Source organism: Podarcis vaucheri, assembly GCF_965113315.1.
Source record: "Podarcis vaucheri genome assembly, chromosome: 11".
Lineage (NCBI taxonomy): Eukaryota > Metazoa > Chordata > Lepidosauria > Squamata > Lacertidae > Podarcis > Podarcis vaucheri.
The window spans coordinates 37,991,619-38,008,097 of record NC_138749.1 but is presented as its reverse complement, the minus strand read 5'-3'; the positions used below and the strand labels follow the sequence as shown (position 1 = coordinate 38,008,097).

The 16,479-nt window shown below is 40.4% G+C and overlaps 1 protein-coding gene across 3 annotated transcripts in view; it reads left to right on the top strand.

Annotated features, from left to right (window-relative positions):
- Positions 1-16,479, top strand: part of SKIC3 (SKI3 subunit of superkiller complex) — a 43,995-nt gene that overhangs the window by 6,845 nt on the left and 20,671 nt on the right. For all 3 annotated transcript variants that reach the window (XM_082191336.1, XM_082191337.1, XM_082191338.1), the window contains exons 8-27: positions 1,884-1,992; positions 2,933-3,073; positions 3,564-3,665; positions 4,468-4,607; positions 4,968-5,054; positions 5,153-5,256; positions 5,368-5,494; positions 7,200-7,379; positions 7,883-8,007; positions 8,968-9,221; positions 9,949-10,051; positions 10,736-10,912; positions 11,774-11,918; positions 12,024-12,102; positions 12,204-12,265; positions 12,349-12,405; positions 13,670-13,738; positions 14,833-14,907; positions 15,252-15,393; positions 16,063-16,156. In XM_082191336.1, coding sequence (XP_082047462.1) covers positions 1,884-1,992; positions 2,933-3,073; positions 3,564-3,665; positions 4,468-4,607; positions 4,968-5,054; positions 5,153-5,256; positions 5,368-5,494; positions 7,200-7,379; positions 7,883-8,007; positions 8,968-9,221; positions 9,949-10,051; positions 10,736-10,912; positions 11,774-11,918; positions 12,024-12,102; positions 12,204-12,265; positions 12,349-12,405; positions 13,670-13,738; positions 14,833-14,907; positions 15,252-15,393; positions 16,063-16,156 — 2,372 coding nt within the window. The remainder of the gene's footprint in view (positions 1-1,883; positions 1,993-2,932; positions 3,074-3,563; positions 3,666-4,467; positions 4,608-4,967; positions 5,055-5,152; positions 5,257-5,367; positions 5,495-7,199; positions 7,380-7,882; positions 8,008-8,967; positions 9,222-9,948; positions 10,052-10,735; positions 10,913-11,773; positions 11,919-12,023; positions 12,103-12,203; positions 12,266-12,348; positions 12,406-13,669; positions 13,739-14,832; positions 14,908-15,251; positions 15,394-16,062; positions 16,157-16,479) is intronic.

The following is a 16,479-nucleotide window of genomic DNA, read 5'->3' as shown; positions in this document are numbered from 1 at the left end:
CTCAGGATTTTTGCACTGGGTCACCCCAAATTCACCATCAGAGCACATAGCATGTCCATGGCTACAGCCTGCCCCCCCCCCCAAAATCATGCACCCACTGTTGCCTGGGGCTGCAATGGTGCAAAAATGTGGTTAAAAGGCATGGATCCACATGGATCTTTGCATTGGGTCACCCCCAAATTCACCACCAGAGAACATAGCATGTCCATGGCTACAGCCTGCCCCCCCAAATCATGCACCCACTGTTGTCTGGGGCTGCAATGGTGCAAAAACGTGGTTACATAGCATGGATCCACATGGATCTTTGCATTGGGTCACCCCCCCAAATTCACCATCAGAGCACATAGCATGTCCATGGCTACAGCCTGCCCCCAAAAAATCATGCACCCACTGTTGCCTGGGGCTGCAATGGTGCAAAAATGTGGTTAAAAAGCATGGATCCACATGGATCCTCAGGATCTTTGCATTGGGTCACCCCCAAATTCACCACCAGAGAACATAGCATGTCCATGGCTACAGCCTGCCCCCCCAAATCACGCACCCACTGTTGTCTGGGGCTGCAATGGTGCAAAAACGTGGTTACAAAGCATGGATCCACATGGATCCTCAGGATCTTTGCATTGGGTCACCCCCAAATTCACCACCAGAGAACATAGCATGTCCATGGCTACAGCCTGCCCCCCCAAATCACGCACCCACTGTTGTCTGGGGCTGCAATGGTGCAAAAACGTGGTTACAAAGCATGGATCCACATGGATCCTCAGGATCTTTGCATTGGGTCAGCCCAAATTCACCATCAGATCACATGTCTGTGGCCACAGCATGAAGCACAAAAATGATACATCCACTGTTTCATTCAGAATGTTTTTTCCCTTGTTTTCCTCCTCTAAAAATGATGTGCGTGTTATGGTCAGGTGCGTGTTATAGAGCGAAAAATACGGTAATTGCGGGGGCCCAATTAGTGCCATTGCCTTCCGTTAAGAGTTTGGGTGTAATCCTTGACGCCTCCCTTTCCATGGAGGCGTAAGTTACAGCAACAGCCAAGGCTACATTTTCCCACCTTCCCCGCATCAAGCAGTTGGTCCCTTACCTTTCCCGCCCCGACCTGGCCACAGTGATCCATGCGACAATCATCTCCAGGCTTGACTACTGTAATTCGCTCTAAGCGGGGCTGCCCTTGAAGCTGTCCCAGAAACTCCAGCAGGTGCAGATTGCTGCAGCGAGGCTCCTCACGGGGTCTCTGCCATGGAAGCATATTCACCCAGTGCTTTTCAAGCTGCACTGGCTCCCGGTGGAGTACAGGATCAGATTTAAGGTGCTGCTTTTGACCTTTAAAGCCCTTCACGGCCTAGGACCCTCGTACCTACGGGACCGCCTCTCCCGGTATGCCCCATGGAGAGCCTCAAGGTCCATAAATAGCAACACCCTTGTGGTCCTGGGCCCTAAGGAAGTTAGATTGGCTTCAACCAGAGCCAGGGCCTTTTCAACTCTGGCTCCGGTCTGGTGGAACGCTCTGCCTCATGAGACCAGGGCCCTGCAGGATCTGATTTCTTTCCGCAGGGCCTGTAAGACAGAGTTGTTCCGCCTGGCCTTTGGCTTGGAGCCAATTTGATTCCCTCCCTCCCTCTCTTTCTTTTTTCTTTTCCTTCTCCTTCTGCGATGAGGCTACATTTTAATAGTTTAATGTTTCAATATTTTAATGTTGTATTTTTTAATTTTGTTTTTAAGTTGTAATCATTTAACTTGTTTTTATTATTGCTTGTAAGCTGCTCTGAGCCTGGCCTTGGCTGGAGAGGGCAGTGTATAAATAAAAATTATTATTATTATTATTATTATTATTATTATTATTACATTGCTAATTGCTTTTCTCCTCCTGAAATAAGTTTCCTCATGAGGATTTCAGACTGAAGAAGGCCTGTGAAGATATGATGATTTTGTATCCTGCTGCGAGTTATCCTCTGGAAGTTCTTTGCTTGCGATTCATTCAGTCAGGTAGTTTTAGGTTTATTTATTTTCTTTTTTCTTTACTACAGTACTTTCTTTTATTTGACCACTGTATCTGCTGCCTTTCTGTACTTTTTTCATACATTTGAGTTGCTCTGAGATTATCTGGGAGATTTGAGTTTGTCACAGAAGAGGTTCTAAAAGGGAGGGGGAGCTAAAATAAAAAACTAAAATTTGTTGGTGGAATTCAGCGACTCATTAAGACAAATGTTGCATCTGCCCCTCCCTGTCTCTTGCACTTTGTTCACCTGCTTTTTGTATGCTGTTCCAAGAGCTTTAGCTGAAGAACAGCTAATAAGTATTTTAAATAAATGAAAACAATTCTGGTGGGCATAGAAATAAAGCTGCCTTAGTGGTCTTGAAATAATCTCCTTTTCCTGTATTGCTCTGATTAACATTAATGGCAGCATTCTTGACCTCGAAAGCTTTCAAATCCTTTGGCCTCTATGTGTGTGCCATATATGCTATTGCTTCCTTTCTTTTCCATTATGTACCATCACGTGTCCCAAGACTGGTTGAAAGTGCGGTACTGAAAGCAGCTGGTCTTTATTTATATCCAGATTTACATTCTGCCCCATTCTTAAAGCTCTGGGCAAGTAACAGTTTAACAAGCAATGTAGCAAACATAGAACAAAAGGCTTGCCTAAATACTATTAAAACAGTAAGAGCTGCTAATGTAAGCATTTTTTAACTTAAAGCAGCTTGCTCTTACTGGCAGTGGCCACTAGCCAATATGGCTATGCTCAGCCATTGCAGTTGGAAGCTGCAATGCTTCTGAATGCCACAAGGCATTCAGTATTTGTTTTGGACAACTCAGAAAATAGTATGCGACGCCAGAAAAATAATATAGCGAAAGCACTAGAGAGATTTTCGTTTTCTTCTCACCTTCTAAACTGTGACCAAATGGAAATTCCTCCATGTATTCTAGGCAGTTTCACTGATGAGGCCCTGAATTGTTGTCGGAAGCTGTTGGATATTGACTCAAGAAGTGGGCCAGCCCTTATTGGATTAGGGATTCAGTCTCTCCAAGAAAAAAAATATGATGAAGGTGGAAAAAAGCTAACAGAAGGTGAGCGATATGGGAAGAGAACAATGGGTGTACATAATATATATTATAGGAATAATATGATTGACTTGGAGTGAAATGCTATTCTTGTTTTTTAGGGAGGCATTATTGAGTCTGGCCAAACTATCTTTTTTTCTCCCAGTTTGGGCTCTGATATATTCTTATATGCAATCAGTTTTCAGAGTTTATGCTGTCTTTAGGACTCTGCACTAGACTGTAAATTATTATTAGACACTTTTTGAGGGAAGGAGTTCAAAGTTAGTTCTGAGTGACAATTTATGTCCAGTCTATATGAAATCTAATTTGTGTATTGTTGTAGGTTTGAGGTTGTTCATGTATATCCGATACTAAGATCAAATATACATAAGGCTATGGTTATTGTCTGGTATTCATGAATTGAAAAGTTAAATAGCATTAAGATTCTAGTAATTGCAAGTACCATCTGAACTCATGTGTTTAAATCATGTTAAACATGCAAAATCTTTCCTGCCAGGTTTGCAGCAGACCAGCCAGTGTCCGGAAGCATGGTGTTACTTAGGAAAGGCACAAGTGAAAATGCATAAATACAAAGAAGCTGTTCTTTCTTGCAATCAAGGTAATTGCAGAGCTAAAATACAACTTCTTCAGAAAAAAGGTAGTTCAACTTTTGATAAAATATCCCAAAGGCAGGCAACCACAATATAATAATAAAAAGTGAATAAAGCAATCAAATTACTATAGAGGCAGTAGAACAGCAATTTCAAGCAGTAGTGGTAAGCTTGAATTGCAGCACTCCACTAACATGCTCAGCAGTCAAAGGCTAATCTAATAAAGGTTTTCAAGGTCTGTTTAAAAAGAATGGGCTCTTGCATCTGGTGGATTTCTTGTGGAAGATTGGTTCCACAATCTTGATACTAATAACAGAAAAAAGCCTTCTCTGCCACTGTAATTTTATAGTAGCAGGCACATGCAATAAATTGGTACTACACCTCAGTGTTTAGTATATTTAATATTTTTCCGTTAACGTTATTTCAGATTTCTATGATCCCCAATATAGTAACACAGTAATTGGGCATGCTGTATTGCTGGTTTTGTATTGTAACTCACCCTGGGATCATTTCAGTGAAAGGTGGGCTTATAAATTGGGGGTGGGGTGGGGGTGGAATACATGTTTTATATAGTGCTAATAAAATATAGGTTACAAACTGGTAGATCGTAATAGCCTTTTCTTGAAATTGCTTCATAGGGTACAGATAATATGTTGAGATGTCAACCACTTCTCAAGCTAGTGGTTTATTTTACAATCCATAATTGATGGGTGGTGTATCGAAAGAGCAACGTTAAACTGTATGGGCAAATACAATGTCTTTTAAACCAAGTTTAAGTCAAACATAGAATTACAATTCTTTCTTTGGCAGCTTTAAAGATATTGGGACAGCTTAATGAATCCAGTTCCAATCAGCAGCAGAAAAACCTTGCCCATCGTTTCAAAGCCATGGCCTTGATTAAAATCCCAGGTGCCGACTCTGCAAAAGAAGCTATAAGTTCCCTTGAACAGGTATGTGAATAGCTTCTCCCTCCCCTCTTTAAAAAACTTTGGTAAATGAAATCTGCCTTAGGCTTTCCAGTTTAAGATGCTGAGGGGTCCTTTGTGCCTTTATAGGAGGGAGAATTCCATTGAGTCTATGTTTCCCCTTCATAGTGTTGTGGTGATTGGGGAAAGCTGGTCTCTTTACTGAATACTCTGAAACTATTGTCTGTTTCTGGGCGGAGAGACAGAGGAATCATTGTGTTCACAGAGTGGCAATATTATTCTACTATTTAGACTTTAATAAGGTTTGGTTTAATAAGTATTTCCCTCACAAGGTAGCTTCAGTTTTCTGAAGATTGACATTTCAAACATGCGTTTGGTTCCTAGGTTTTGGATAGAAACAATGATCCCAAGCTTATAGCTCTTAAAGGAGAGGCCTGTCTCAATAAAGGGCTTGTTGATGAAGCTTTGAAGGTTAGTATGTCCTGTTTCCCCCCATAATACAGCCTGTTGTTAAAAATATGACATTGCTCCATATGAAACTGTAGAATTTAACACTTTTTATACTATAGATTGCTCAGGAGCTTAAGCAGACCCACCCAGACTTAGCAGAAGCTGACTACCTTGAAGGTGTGATTCATTATCAGCAAAAGAACTTTCATCAGGCAGAAACAAGGTAAACCATGCTCATTTGGGGGAGAAAATTTGAAATAAACAAATATATATATATATATATATATATATATATATATATATATATATATAAAGATAAAACTCTTTTTTTTAGTTTCCAGAGAGCTATTGAAAAAGAAGCTGAAATAGCCGACTTCCATTTCTGCCTGGGCCTCACTTATTGGTTTATGAGTGAAGAGACAAGAAAAAATAAATCTAAAGCTCTTACTCAGTTTCTGAAGGTAAACCATGAGGACGGAAATGGGTTACAGCTGAACATATTTCATAATGATTTTCCCTCTTCCAACAGTGGTCAGCAACTTGATTACTAGCCTGTGGGAAAATCAAGGGCAGAGTGAAGGAACCAAGGAGCCAAATCTTTCTCCTTATGTGTTCCTCCCACTTCTGGAATGTTCCAGATGAACACACAGTGGTTATCATGAGACGGAAAGGGAATTGTGAGAGATGCAACCTATGTGTTTCAGGTTGTTCCTGCCACACCCATTAGAAGCTAGTGGTGCGGAAGTTAGCTGCTTCCAAAAGGTTCCTGTAAGCCCCCTTGAGGTGATAAATGAGGGGAACAAATACGAATCTCCATGCTGCTTTTTAAGCCTCAGAAAAATTTGTTGACATTGTGCCAGTGGTATGCCCACCGCGTTATAAAACCACATCAAAAAGAGGCCTCTGCCCCAAGGAGCTTACCAGATACCGTATTGGCCTGAATATAAGCCTCACGTTTTCCCCAAATTCCAACCGTGAATAGTTAAAGTGCGTATTATATTTGCGACCTTATGGTATGCAGCCAGGAGTGTGGTGAAGCGGCGCCCGCCCTGTGCGTAGTCCCCCATCCTCTCCCCCGAGGCCGGGAAGGGAGAGAGAGTGAGGAAGGGGAAAGGCCGCTAGCAACGCAGCGTGTCTCCCCCACCCCCAAGTATGCAGTCAGGAGCAGCGAGGAAGGGAGTGGCTTATAGTCGGGTATTTTTCCTTTTTTTCTTTTCCCTCCTCCAATTTTAAAGGTCTATTCGTGTGGCTTATATTTGGGCCCAGTGCTTTTTTTTCTGTGGGTACGTGGGGGTACGCATACCTCTAAACATTTTGTGAATCTAAGTTTGGCCTCATTGAGGGGCAGTATTTCAATATGAATAGGAAAAGGAGAGTACCCCTAAACATTTTTTTAGGGGAAAAAAGCACTATTTGGGCCAATACGGTAAATATTGTGATGCAGACAAGAGAACCAAAAGTAGCAAAAGAGGAGTGGGGGAGGGGAGAAATATATATATATATATGTATGTATGTAGAGTTATACTATATTATAAAATATAGTTTATGTTTTGGGTTAATAATGAGGACAGAGTGTTAAGTTAATGGCTCCACAGAAAACACGAATTCTTAGTGATTTTAAGAGAGAGATTGAAATTTCATTATTTCCTTGCTTTTCTTCCTTCCTTCCTTCATTAATGTATTTCATTTAAAAGATTATGAGCTTGCCACTTCCAGCTTTAGAAACATTAACAACAATAATAAAACATACCAGTAAAACAGTAGTGTACAAAGCTAGTAGGTTAGTAAAAAAACAACAACCCATTAAATCACAGCAGCATAATAAAACCTAGACGCTCAACCACATTTTAAAAAGGTCTGGTAAATAATAATAAAAAAAGACTTCATCTGCAGCTGAAGGTTGCTAGAAGGGAGGAGGACATTGCAGGTCTGGAATCCACAACGGAGATAGCCCTTTTCCCATTCACCACCCATCTCGCTCTTGATAGTGGGGGCACCCAGAGAAAGGTGCCAAACATTATTTTAAAGTGTGCACAGGATATTATGAGAGAAGGTGCTCTTTTGGTGTCCTTTTTGTTAGTTTTTTGTTTCCTCAGCTAAAAAGCCATGTGCCTGCATATGAAAACGATGGATTGAAATGTACTGTGTTGTTATTTTTCTTCACAGGCAGCAAAACTGGACAATTACCTGGGAAGTGCTTTCCACTACTTAGGTCAATACTACAGGGATATAGCTGGAGATAAAAACAGAGCACTTGGCTGCTATAAAAAGGCTTTTGAAAAAGATAAAACGGATGGGGAAGCTGGAGCAGCGGTAGTGGACTTAAGCACCGAGCTTGGAGACTTGGTACTGTAATAAGTTGGAGCATTTTAATGTACTGCACTGATCAGAATAGCTGTAAAATGCAGACATTTCATAAACATTTTCTCTTCCTGTATGTTTTATCACCTGGTGTTGCAGAGGGTCACTTTACCTTATTTTGCATACATTCTCGCTCTAATTAAATTGTCACTGTTTGAATGTCTTCCGTTTCCTTCTGACCTCACTGCTTACAGTCCCTACATGTGAATAAATACCTACAGCTGAGAATTACACTTTATGCAGCTGAAGCTTATCTTTAAGATGCCCCAACTCAACGCCATAGCAAAAAGAACAAACACTGCTACCCCTCTGGATATAGTTCGAAAAGCTTCTGTGTGTTTGCTTGATTCTGTTACAGTAGTAGGAATGCTGAGAACCTGCTTCAGAGACTCATACTTAAGCTGAAATGTGCTTACACTTTTGTCTGTTCTTTGTAATTCCATATGCACACATAATAAACTATTCATAACCTTATATTTGTACATTAGCAAACTGCCCTTGCCATCTTGACGGAGGTAACAGAACGAGCAAGTGCTGGGAGAGCAAAATGGGCCTGGCTTCGTCGTGGACTTCACTACTTAAGAGCCGGTCAACATTCACAAGCAGTGGCAGAGTAAGAGAATAATTGCATTTCAATGTCTTCTGCAAAGGCAATATAAACAGATGGTCTGATAATGCACATATACATTTTTTTAAAAAAACTGCAAATCTTCTGTGAATTTGACTGTTTGCTGCTGATTTTCAGTAACAGTTACAAACAACCTGCCTTTTATCCTGTCTCTGCAAAACATTTGAGGTGCAATACTGTACTTTTTAGTTACAAAAGGCTCACACTGGACTGTATGAACACCCCTAACCTCTCCCTAAGCAGTGCCTCTGTGCATGGGATGCTGCTGTTAATCCAAGTATGTTGCAGCTTGACAGGGTCATTCAGTAGCAGCTTCCTGCATCTTACAACAGCATCTTATTGCGAGCTCATTGCCAGCCAGCCAGCCAGCCACAGCCCCAACCTGCAGCAGCAGCAGCATGAACTCAGAAACCTTGAGGATGGAAGGATAACATGCAAAAATTAAATTTAAAAAATCCTCTGGTATAACTGAATGGCCTCTGCAAATTGTGACAAGTTTGGAGGCTGAAGATGGGGTAGGGTTGTCATGGAGCTCCTAGGCAGCCTTGCTATACTCTCTGATGCAGGGTGCAGGATTCTACGTTTGTACAAAAATTGGACATGGCCATCCAAACTTGGTTATTTAAAAGTGCAAGTTACTTTGAGACTTTAGGTAACAAGTGACCATTATATGTTATAATGATGAAGAAGAACCTGGCAGCTTCCATAGCATTCTTGCATGAGTCCCAGTGAACTGAATGTGCTGCTTTTGTGAAGACTGGTGGTTTCCCCCCAAATTAACCATTGGTACATCTTAAAAACCAAAAACAAAACTAGTGTAAATTCTGTTTCAAATCGGTAGCCCCCAATAGTAGCCTGTTTTGTTTTACTTGGGGCTGTGATGGAGGACTGAACAAAAGCAGCCCGAACACTTCTGAATATAAACTACTATTCCAATGTTCCCAGTTTGCAGGCAGCTCTGCGAGCAGATCCAAAGGATCCCCACTGTTGGGAATCTCTAGGCGAGGCCTATCTGAGCAGAGGCGGCTACACAACTGCATTGAAGTCTTTCAGGAAGGCCAGAGAACTGAACCCCAAGTCTATATATAGCATCTATAAGGCAGCAGCAATTGAACAGATTCTAGGAAAATATAAAGATGCTATTGCAGAATATCAGCACATCTTGACGAAATCAAAGGATTATGTTCCTGCACTGAAAGGTACTCATGTTTTGTTTTTTTGTTGGGTACAAAGATATACACTATATATTCACTACACCTACAGAGTTAGGTTGGTGAGGAACCACTGACCCTCCAGATACTGTTGGACTACAGTTTCCATAATTCCTGACTGTTCCCTATGCTGTCTGGAGCTGATGGGAACTGGAGTTCAACAATACCTGGGAGTGTCACAAGCAGCCCAGCACTGGTATAGGTGATTGGAAGTCAATATAGCTAATTTAGAAGTGAGAGAAAGCGGTAGTCTGTTCTTGAAACATGAGTAAAGAGTACCGTATTTTGTAGAAATCTGCCTATTTTGGAGCTATGCATTGTTAACCTGTGACATACCTTAAATATGTGGGAGATTAACAAATAGCTAGCAGGAGTACTTTCTTCTATGTATTCTAACAAAAATCAAGAGAAGAATTCATTCACTTGCTTACTTCTTCCATCATTCTACATCTTGAAGGAGGTAAAGATATCCCTCACACCTTAGTTCCTTGTATTCACTTATTTGGAAATAACTTGCATATATATGTGATACTAATATCTTCATGATCCTTAGCTTATTGTTGTATTTCTGGTAATGTGCATTGTAAAATTATGCTAAATATGCATAGTGTTCATCAAATGGTTTTCCAGCATCGGCCATTGTATGAGACTTAGGAGCTTAGTTCATCCTTCTTGCAGTTTTACCACACATTAACAGGCTGTTAGTTCTATTCAGGTCTGGGAGAGTGTTATCTCATGATGGCCAAGACTGCCCTTGCTGATTACCTGGATGGGAAAGCCCTGGACTACATAGAACAATCTCTTGGCTTTTTAGCAAGGTTAGTGTTTGTATATTAATCTCCATTAGCAGCTAAAGGGTTGCCTTATTTCAACAAACAACATCAATTTTAAATGGTAAAGTAGTAGCAAACACACAAACGAGAGCTGAATCTTATAAATGATAAAGGTCAGTATATCCCGGCATGGCAAACTTGGCCCTCCAGCTGTTTTGGGACTACAATTCCCATCATCCCTGACCACTGGTCCTGTTAGCTATGGATGATGGGAGTTGTAGTCCCCAAACAGCTGGAGGGCCAAGTTTGGCCATGCCTGAATATACAGACCATTTCCTGTTTGTTTCAGCATTGGAGGTAAAATGCATCCTCATGCCTGTTTTGAAAGAGGTTCCCAGCATTGATAGGGAATGACAAAGCCCATGTGCTCATTGGAACTCCCATAGATTTTGGGATCAGAAAGATGGGCAGAAATCCAGGAAGAGTTGAATGCACCTAAGTCTCTAGCTCTGTAACCGGATGTTAAGAATTAACTGTAGAATGCGTTGAGGCATATAGAAGAAATCCAGCACCATTGGTTTTTCTTCACAAGTTGATACTTGGGGTGTTTTTAGGCGTGTAAGGAGAATGCTTTTTTGTCAGCTGAGAAGATTTTAGCTTTATCTTTTGTAAAAGATAGCAGGTAAATTAGATGGACTCCACTTTTCTGATTTTTCTTCCCCCTTTCAGAGCAGCAAAGCATCGTCCTGAAGTATCTTGCCTTTGGAAACTGCTTGGAGATGCCTGTAGCAGTATTTCTGTCATTTCGCCATCCAAAGTGAATGTGAAAGTTTTAGGATTCCTTATTGGTCAGAACACAGACAAATGTGTGCTAAATAAAAGTGACCTGCTCAGTCTGGGAGGAAGGTAATGTATAGCGTGTGTTATAAAATATTCTACGGCCTATAAGTCCGGATGCCTTCACCTGAACTGCTTTGCCTAGCACAGACCAGAGAACTATAATCTCAAAGCTGAGGAGGAGAAATTAATAGACTGCTGTTTTGAAACTACCCCCCCCCATTCCCCTGGAAGTGCTTAACCTTGCTTTCCCCGTGCTTTGAGGAAATTTCAGTGACTTTGGGTGGCAGCCATCGCTCTGATTCCCACCATACTTCAAACATATTTTCACACCTAGCAATCAGTATACCTTACATCAAAGAAAGGGGCAAAGACCTCAAAGACAGGTCTGGGAGCAAAGGGTAAAAAGACTGGATGTGGGCATACAGATGTGAGCCAGCAGACTGCATAGCTACTGTGTGAAACCCCCAAATGTTAGATTATGCATGCCTTGGGTAAACAGGGAGAGGAGCAGGTCCCAAGAGATGAAGAGAGGGAAATAACTTAGGCCTTGGTTCTGGCACTCCACCTGCTCAGCTGCAGCCTAGGCAACATATTTTGGCTCTTTTAATGCTTGCCTTTAGAATGTGTGGCTTTACAATTCTTCAGTACTAAATTTGCCCCCAAATTGATGCCATGTGGGCCAAGATGTATTCAGATTTCTCTCTGTCTAACTGTCACTACATTGAACAGCATTGCTGTCAAGTATGAAGCTTGTGTAATGTTCCTATCTCTCTTTCCTTAAAGGTGTTTGTTTTCAGGAAGACAGGATAGAAACACAACAACCTTTGATAGCATCGCTGAATTAATGTTTTTGTTTTTTTACTTTCTTTCCCATCTGTTTTGCTGATATAAATCACACTCTTAATTTTGTGATTTATATTTCTGTAGGTGTTATGGTAGAGGATTAAAACTGATGTCTTCGCCAAATACGTGGTGTGATCTTGGGATAAACTACTATCATCAAGCACAGCATCTTACGGAAATGGGCAGTAACAAGAATGAGATTAGTGAGCTGCTAGAGAAATCTGTACAGGTAATTTTTTAAAACCTTCTTGTGTTCAAAAACAAACCCTGTTGGGATAACACACAAAACAATTAACATATTGAATTACAGCACTGCACTCTCAATCTCTTCCAGTGTCTTAAAAAATCTGTGAGGTTAGACAGTAACAACCATCTATACTGGAATGCTCTGGGCGTGGTGGCCTGTTGCAAAGGTACATTTCAAAGTAAAACTTCTAAAATATAGTCCTTCTCTTAATTGCTCAGAGCTCTGTGGAATACAGCAGAGGATGTTATAATTCGATCTGTCTTTCAGGTGTTGGAAACTATGTCCTTGCACAACATGCATTCATCAAATCTATTCAAGCTGAACAAATTGTAAGTGTTCTACACAAGTGTATCTGTTCCAAAGGAGATTCAGTAATGTTAAATTTAATTTTTGTAACCTTTGTTTTGTCTAGAATGTTGTTGCCTGGACCAATTTGGGAGTCTTGTACTTAACAACTGGAAACATAGAGGTAAATAAGTATGAGTGCACGTGCTACCTTCTCTAAAGACAGAGCCGTAAATGGAAGGACTTAAGTGATGTGCCAACCGTAAAAAAATAGAGTTTGTATCTTCCTGTTTTAGTGTGCTTATCAGACCATTTAAACACCAAAATGTCATTGTCAGTGTCAACCAAGGTATATTTATTGGGATAAAGAACATAGCCATTGAACATGCCTTGCCAGCATTATTGATAGCTTGCCTGTCTCTCAAAGATGTCACAAAAGCCTTTCAGAGACTGTGGCAACAAAAACCTTAAAAACTTTAACACACACTTTTAAATTGTATTTATTTTATTTATTGAATTTGTTAGCTGCTTTATCTTGCCCAGAGCAACCCAAACCAACCTACAAACAAGCAAACAAACAAACAAACAAACAAAACTACACACAAATACATTAAAACCAAAAGGAAAAAGAGAAGCATTAAAAAAATATCTCACTGATAGGTAATGAAGGTGCCAGACGAGCCTAACTGGGGAGAGCATTCCATGAACAGGGAGTCACCACAGAAAAGGCCCGTTCTCGTGTTGCTGCCCACTAGACCTCTTGTGGAGGGAAAAGTACAGGGAGTTGAAGGATGCATTATATTGAAAGATGAACCAAAATAGGAAGAGGAGTAAATTGTGGTATCAAAAAGGGTGGTTCTGTGAAGGGAGGAGAAGAGCTAACATACTAGGACTACGCTTGATAAGAAACAGAGAAATAAACTGTGAAGGTAAAAAGTCAGGCCTTGCTTGCCTTTAGTTCCTAAGAGAGTTCATGCTTCCCTCTCAATTTCCTAAGTTTTCAGAGTTATAAATTAGGCAAGCTAACTTTTGTTAATTGCTGCTGTTTTGCACAGAAAACAAGAATCTCTTCTTGGGAGAACTGATGCTAGTTTCTGGCCTCCATTTGAGACCTCTGTGTAATATTTCCGGGGGGTGGGGTGGAATATTGTCTTATTTGAGGGCCAGTTTTCTGCTTACTAGAGATACTGGCAAAGCTCACTGTATCCAGGCTCATATGCAAGCTTTTTCATTAGTTCATTGGGGGTGGGGAATAGAAAATGACGGTGATATTTTAAAAATATTTACAGTATTCAGGTTGCCACATATAGCATTACCTTACATTATTTGTAAGTCAAACATGAGAGGAAGGAACAATTTCACTTGTATCTTGTAAAAATACTTAGTGACATTCTCAGCCACTGTCAGCTAATTTAACACTTCTGTATCAATTTTATATATTCTTTCAGCAAGCACATGAAGCCTTCAAAGTAGCTCAATCCTTAGAACCCTCCTATCTAACATGTTGGATTGGGCAGGTAAGATGTTAAGAAACTTCTTTCAGCCTTGCATATACCAGCTGTGTTTTGATTGGCATTATGATTATATTGAAACTGAATCTGATCAATCTCCTGCAAGTTAAGTTACTGCATATGAGTGCTGGCTTACCATAAAACCTGGCTTTCTAAAAAGACTTCCTCACTATTTCCTTTCTTTTTCATTCAAATTCTAGTTCGTTGTATTCCCCTACTTTTCTTGGTGTCACCTATTCTTTTATAGTGAAACTGGCAAAAATGGATTTTGTGGCATTTCCACACTGTGCCAAGATATTGCTGTGCCTCTGGTGGTTGTTCAGAGACTGTAACAGCACTGTTGAGAACACAGTGGAGCTTGAAGTACGGACCCTGAAATACAGGCTCCAGCACCCTCAGTTTGCATTAGCTTGATGGTTTAAAGATGGGGGTGCACCACTGCAGCTAAAATGGCCTCCTGTACCCAGGCAACTAGGGCAGAGGACATTTCCTCTGTGTAAGGAATCTAATCACCCATGCATTGAAATCCTAGGTCAGGCATCGCCAAATGTTTTGGGACTACAGTTCCCATCATCCCTGACCACTGGTCCTGTTAGCTAGGGATGATGGGAGTTGTAGTCCCAAAAATATCTGGAGGGCCAAGTTTGAGGATGCCTGTCCTAGGTGCTCAGAGTACTAGCCTACAGGTTTGGGAGTGTTACTCCTGAGGACCTAACTAGAACTGGCTGCACTGAATTTTAGTTCTATCATAGATGAATTTAGCAACTGTTGGTGACAACCTTTAGTGAGGAAAAAGATAGGAATAAGCTATTTATAAAGAGGAACAAAGCTGATAAAATTAAGTTTAGGATTTGCTGAAATAATTTTGGAAATTGGGATGTAGAAAGGGGAGGTTTGGGGGAGTCAGAGATGTGAGGTTTATGAAAAAAGGAGATGAAATTATACATGTTTGTTTGTTTGTTTCTTTATTTGTTTGCATTGTCTATAAAAAAATTTGTAAAACCAATAAAAATATTAAAAAAATAAAATAAAGAGGAACAAAGCTGGTGCATGTTATGTCAAATCAATGAGCTATTTTCCCCCTTTGCTTCCCCCCTCAGGCGCTCATTGCAGAAACTGTAGGCAGCTATGAAACAATGGACCTCTTCAGGCATACCACTGAACTCCGCATGCATGTAAGCACTTGACCCTGTTTCAGGTTGCGGACCGTTAAACAGGAAGCTGAGGGACTGTCCAAAGGCTGCCACTAGAATTTCCCATGTTCCTGGTGCACTTTGTTCAGGTGTATTATACAGATCTTCTGGAACATGGTGGCTGAGTTTGTTTCAGAGTGATGTACATGGAATACGTTTGGGGCTTTAGCCAAATGAACGAAACGACTGGCATTTGGCTCGAACAGTATTGATCCAGGTGCTTTGTATACATTTCAGAGGAGTATAAGCTTAAAACCAGGAGTAAAAGATTTAAGGCTTCCTAGTTGTGCAGTTATTAACTCCGCTTGTGTTTTCTGTTCAATCAGACTGAAGGCGCTAAAGGTTATGCCCACTGGGTGTGCTCAACCCTGCAAGACAAAACCAACCGAAACACTGAATTGTATAAGTACAATATTCTTCAAATGAATGCTATTCCAACAGCACAGATTGCTCTGACCAAATACACAGGTAAATTTCTCGTATGTTTTAAAGCAGCTGCCTAGTTTCTCTTCCTTGTAATCAGGGATGTCACTTATTTAAACCTCAGTCAAGTCAGAATGGAACCCAGTGGTTTATTAAGTTATGCATTATTTAGCTTTCTCGGTGGCTGCTCCCAGACTTAGGAAAACCTTCCCTAGAAAAGCGAGACTGGCTCCCTCCTTGTTGTCCTTTGTCCAGCAGGTGTAGACTTTCTTGTTCCAACTGGCTTTTAATGAAAGGGCTGGTGCGGTGTTATTTTTATTGTAATTATTGGTGTCGTTTAAACAGATTTTATATATGTATATAGTTTTTATTCTGTCAATATCTAATAGTTTTCAATTATTGTTTTTATTTTTATCTGTAATCTGCCTTGAGTCCCATTGGGGGGGAAAGGCGGGGTATAAATAAATATGTAATAATGATAATAATAAAAACGTGAAAGTGTGGGGGAGAGGACTGCTATTATGATGACTATTTTATTATTAGGCTGTGTGTCAGTATGCTTTTTACTATGTTTTTATCGTTGATGTTCTATAATGTGTTTTTAATGTCGTACGCATTAAAATGTGGTATATAAATTGAAATGTAATAATAATAGTAATAATAATAATGGTTTTCTTTTCATTTTGTTTGTGTGTACATCATTTGTTATTGCAGAAAGAATCCAAAATGATGCATGTGCCTTCATAATGCTTGGTTATTTGAATGAATATCTCCAGCTGAAAAAGCAAGCCATAGATGCCTACCAAAGGTAAACTGCAGAACAACAAGAGATGCTCTCTGGCAGATCATAACAAAAGGGCAGGTCTATACAGGAGAAGGTGTTGTTTTAGGTATTCCAAGTATAGATAGGCCTTTGTAAGTCAGTGAAAGTACATTGAAGAGGAGTGGACTCAGTAGCATACAAGCAGCTGGTGCAGTTGTTTCAGAACTGGTGTTACATGTTCCCGGCTCATCCAAGATATAGGAATTAGATATGCTAAAAATGATCAACATATAGACAAAATCAACACTTTAAAAAAACAATTAGATGTCATAAAGTTACGTGTTTGCATATGCTTGCCTAAACAGATA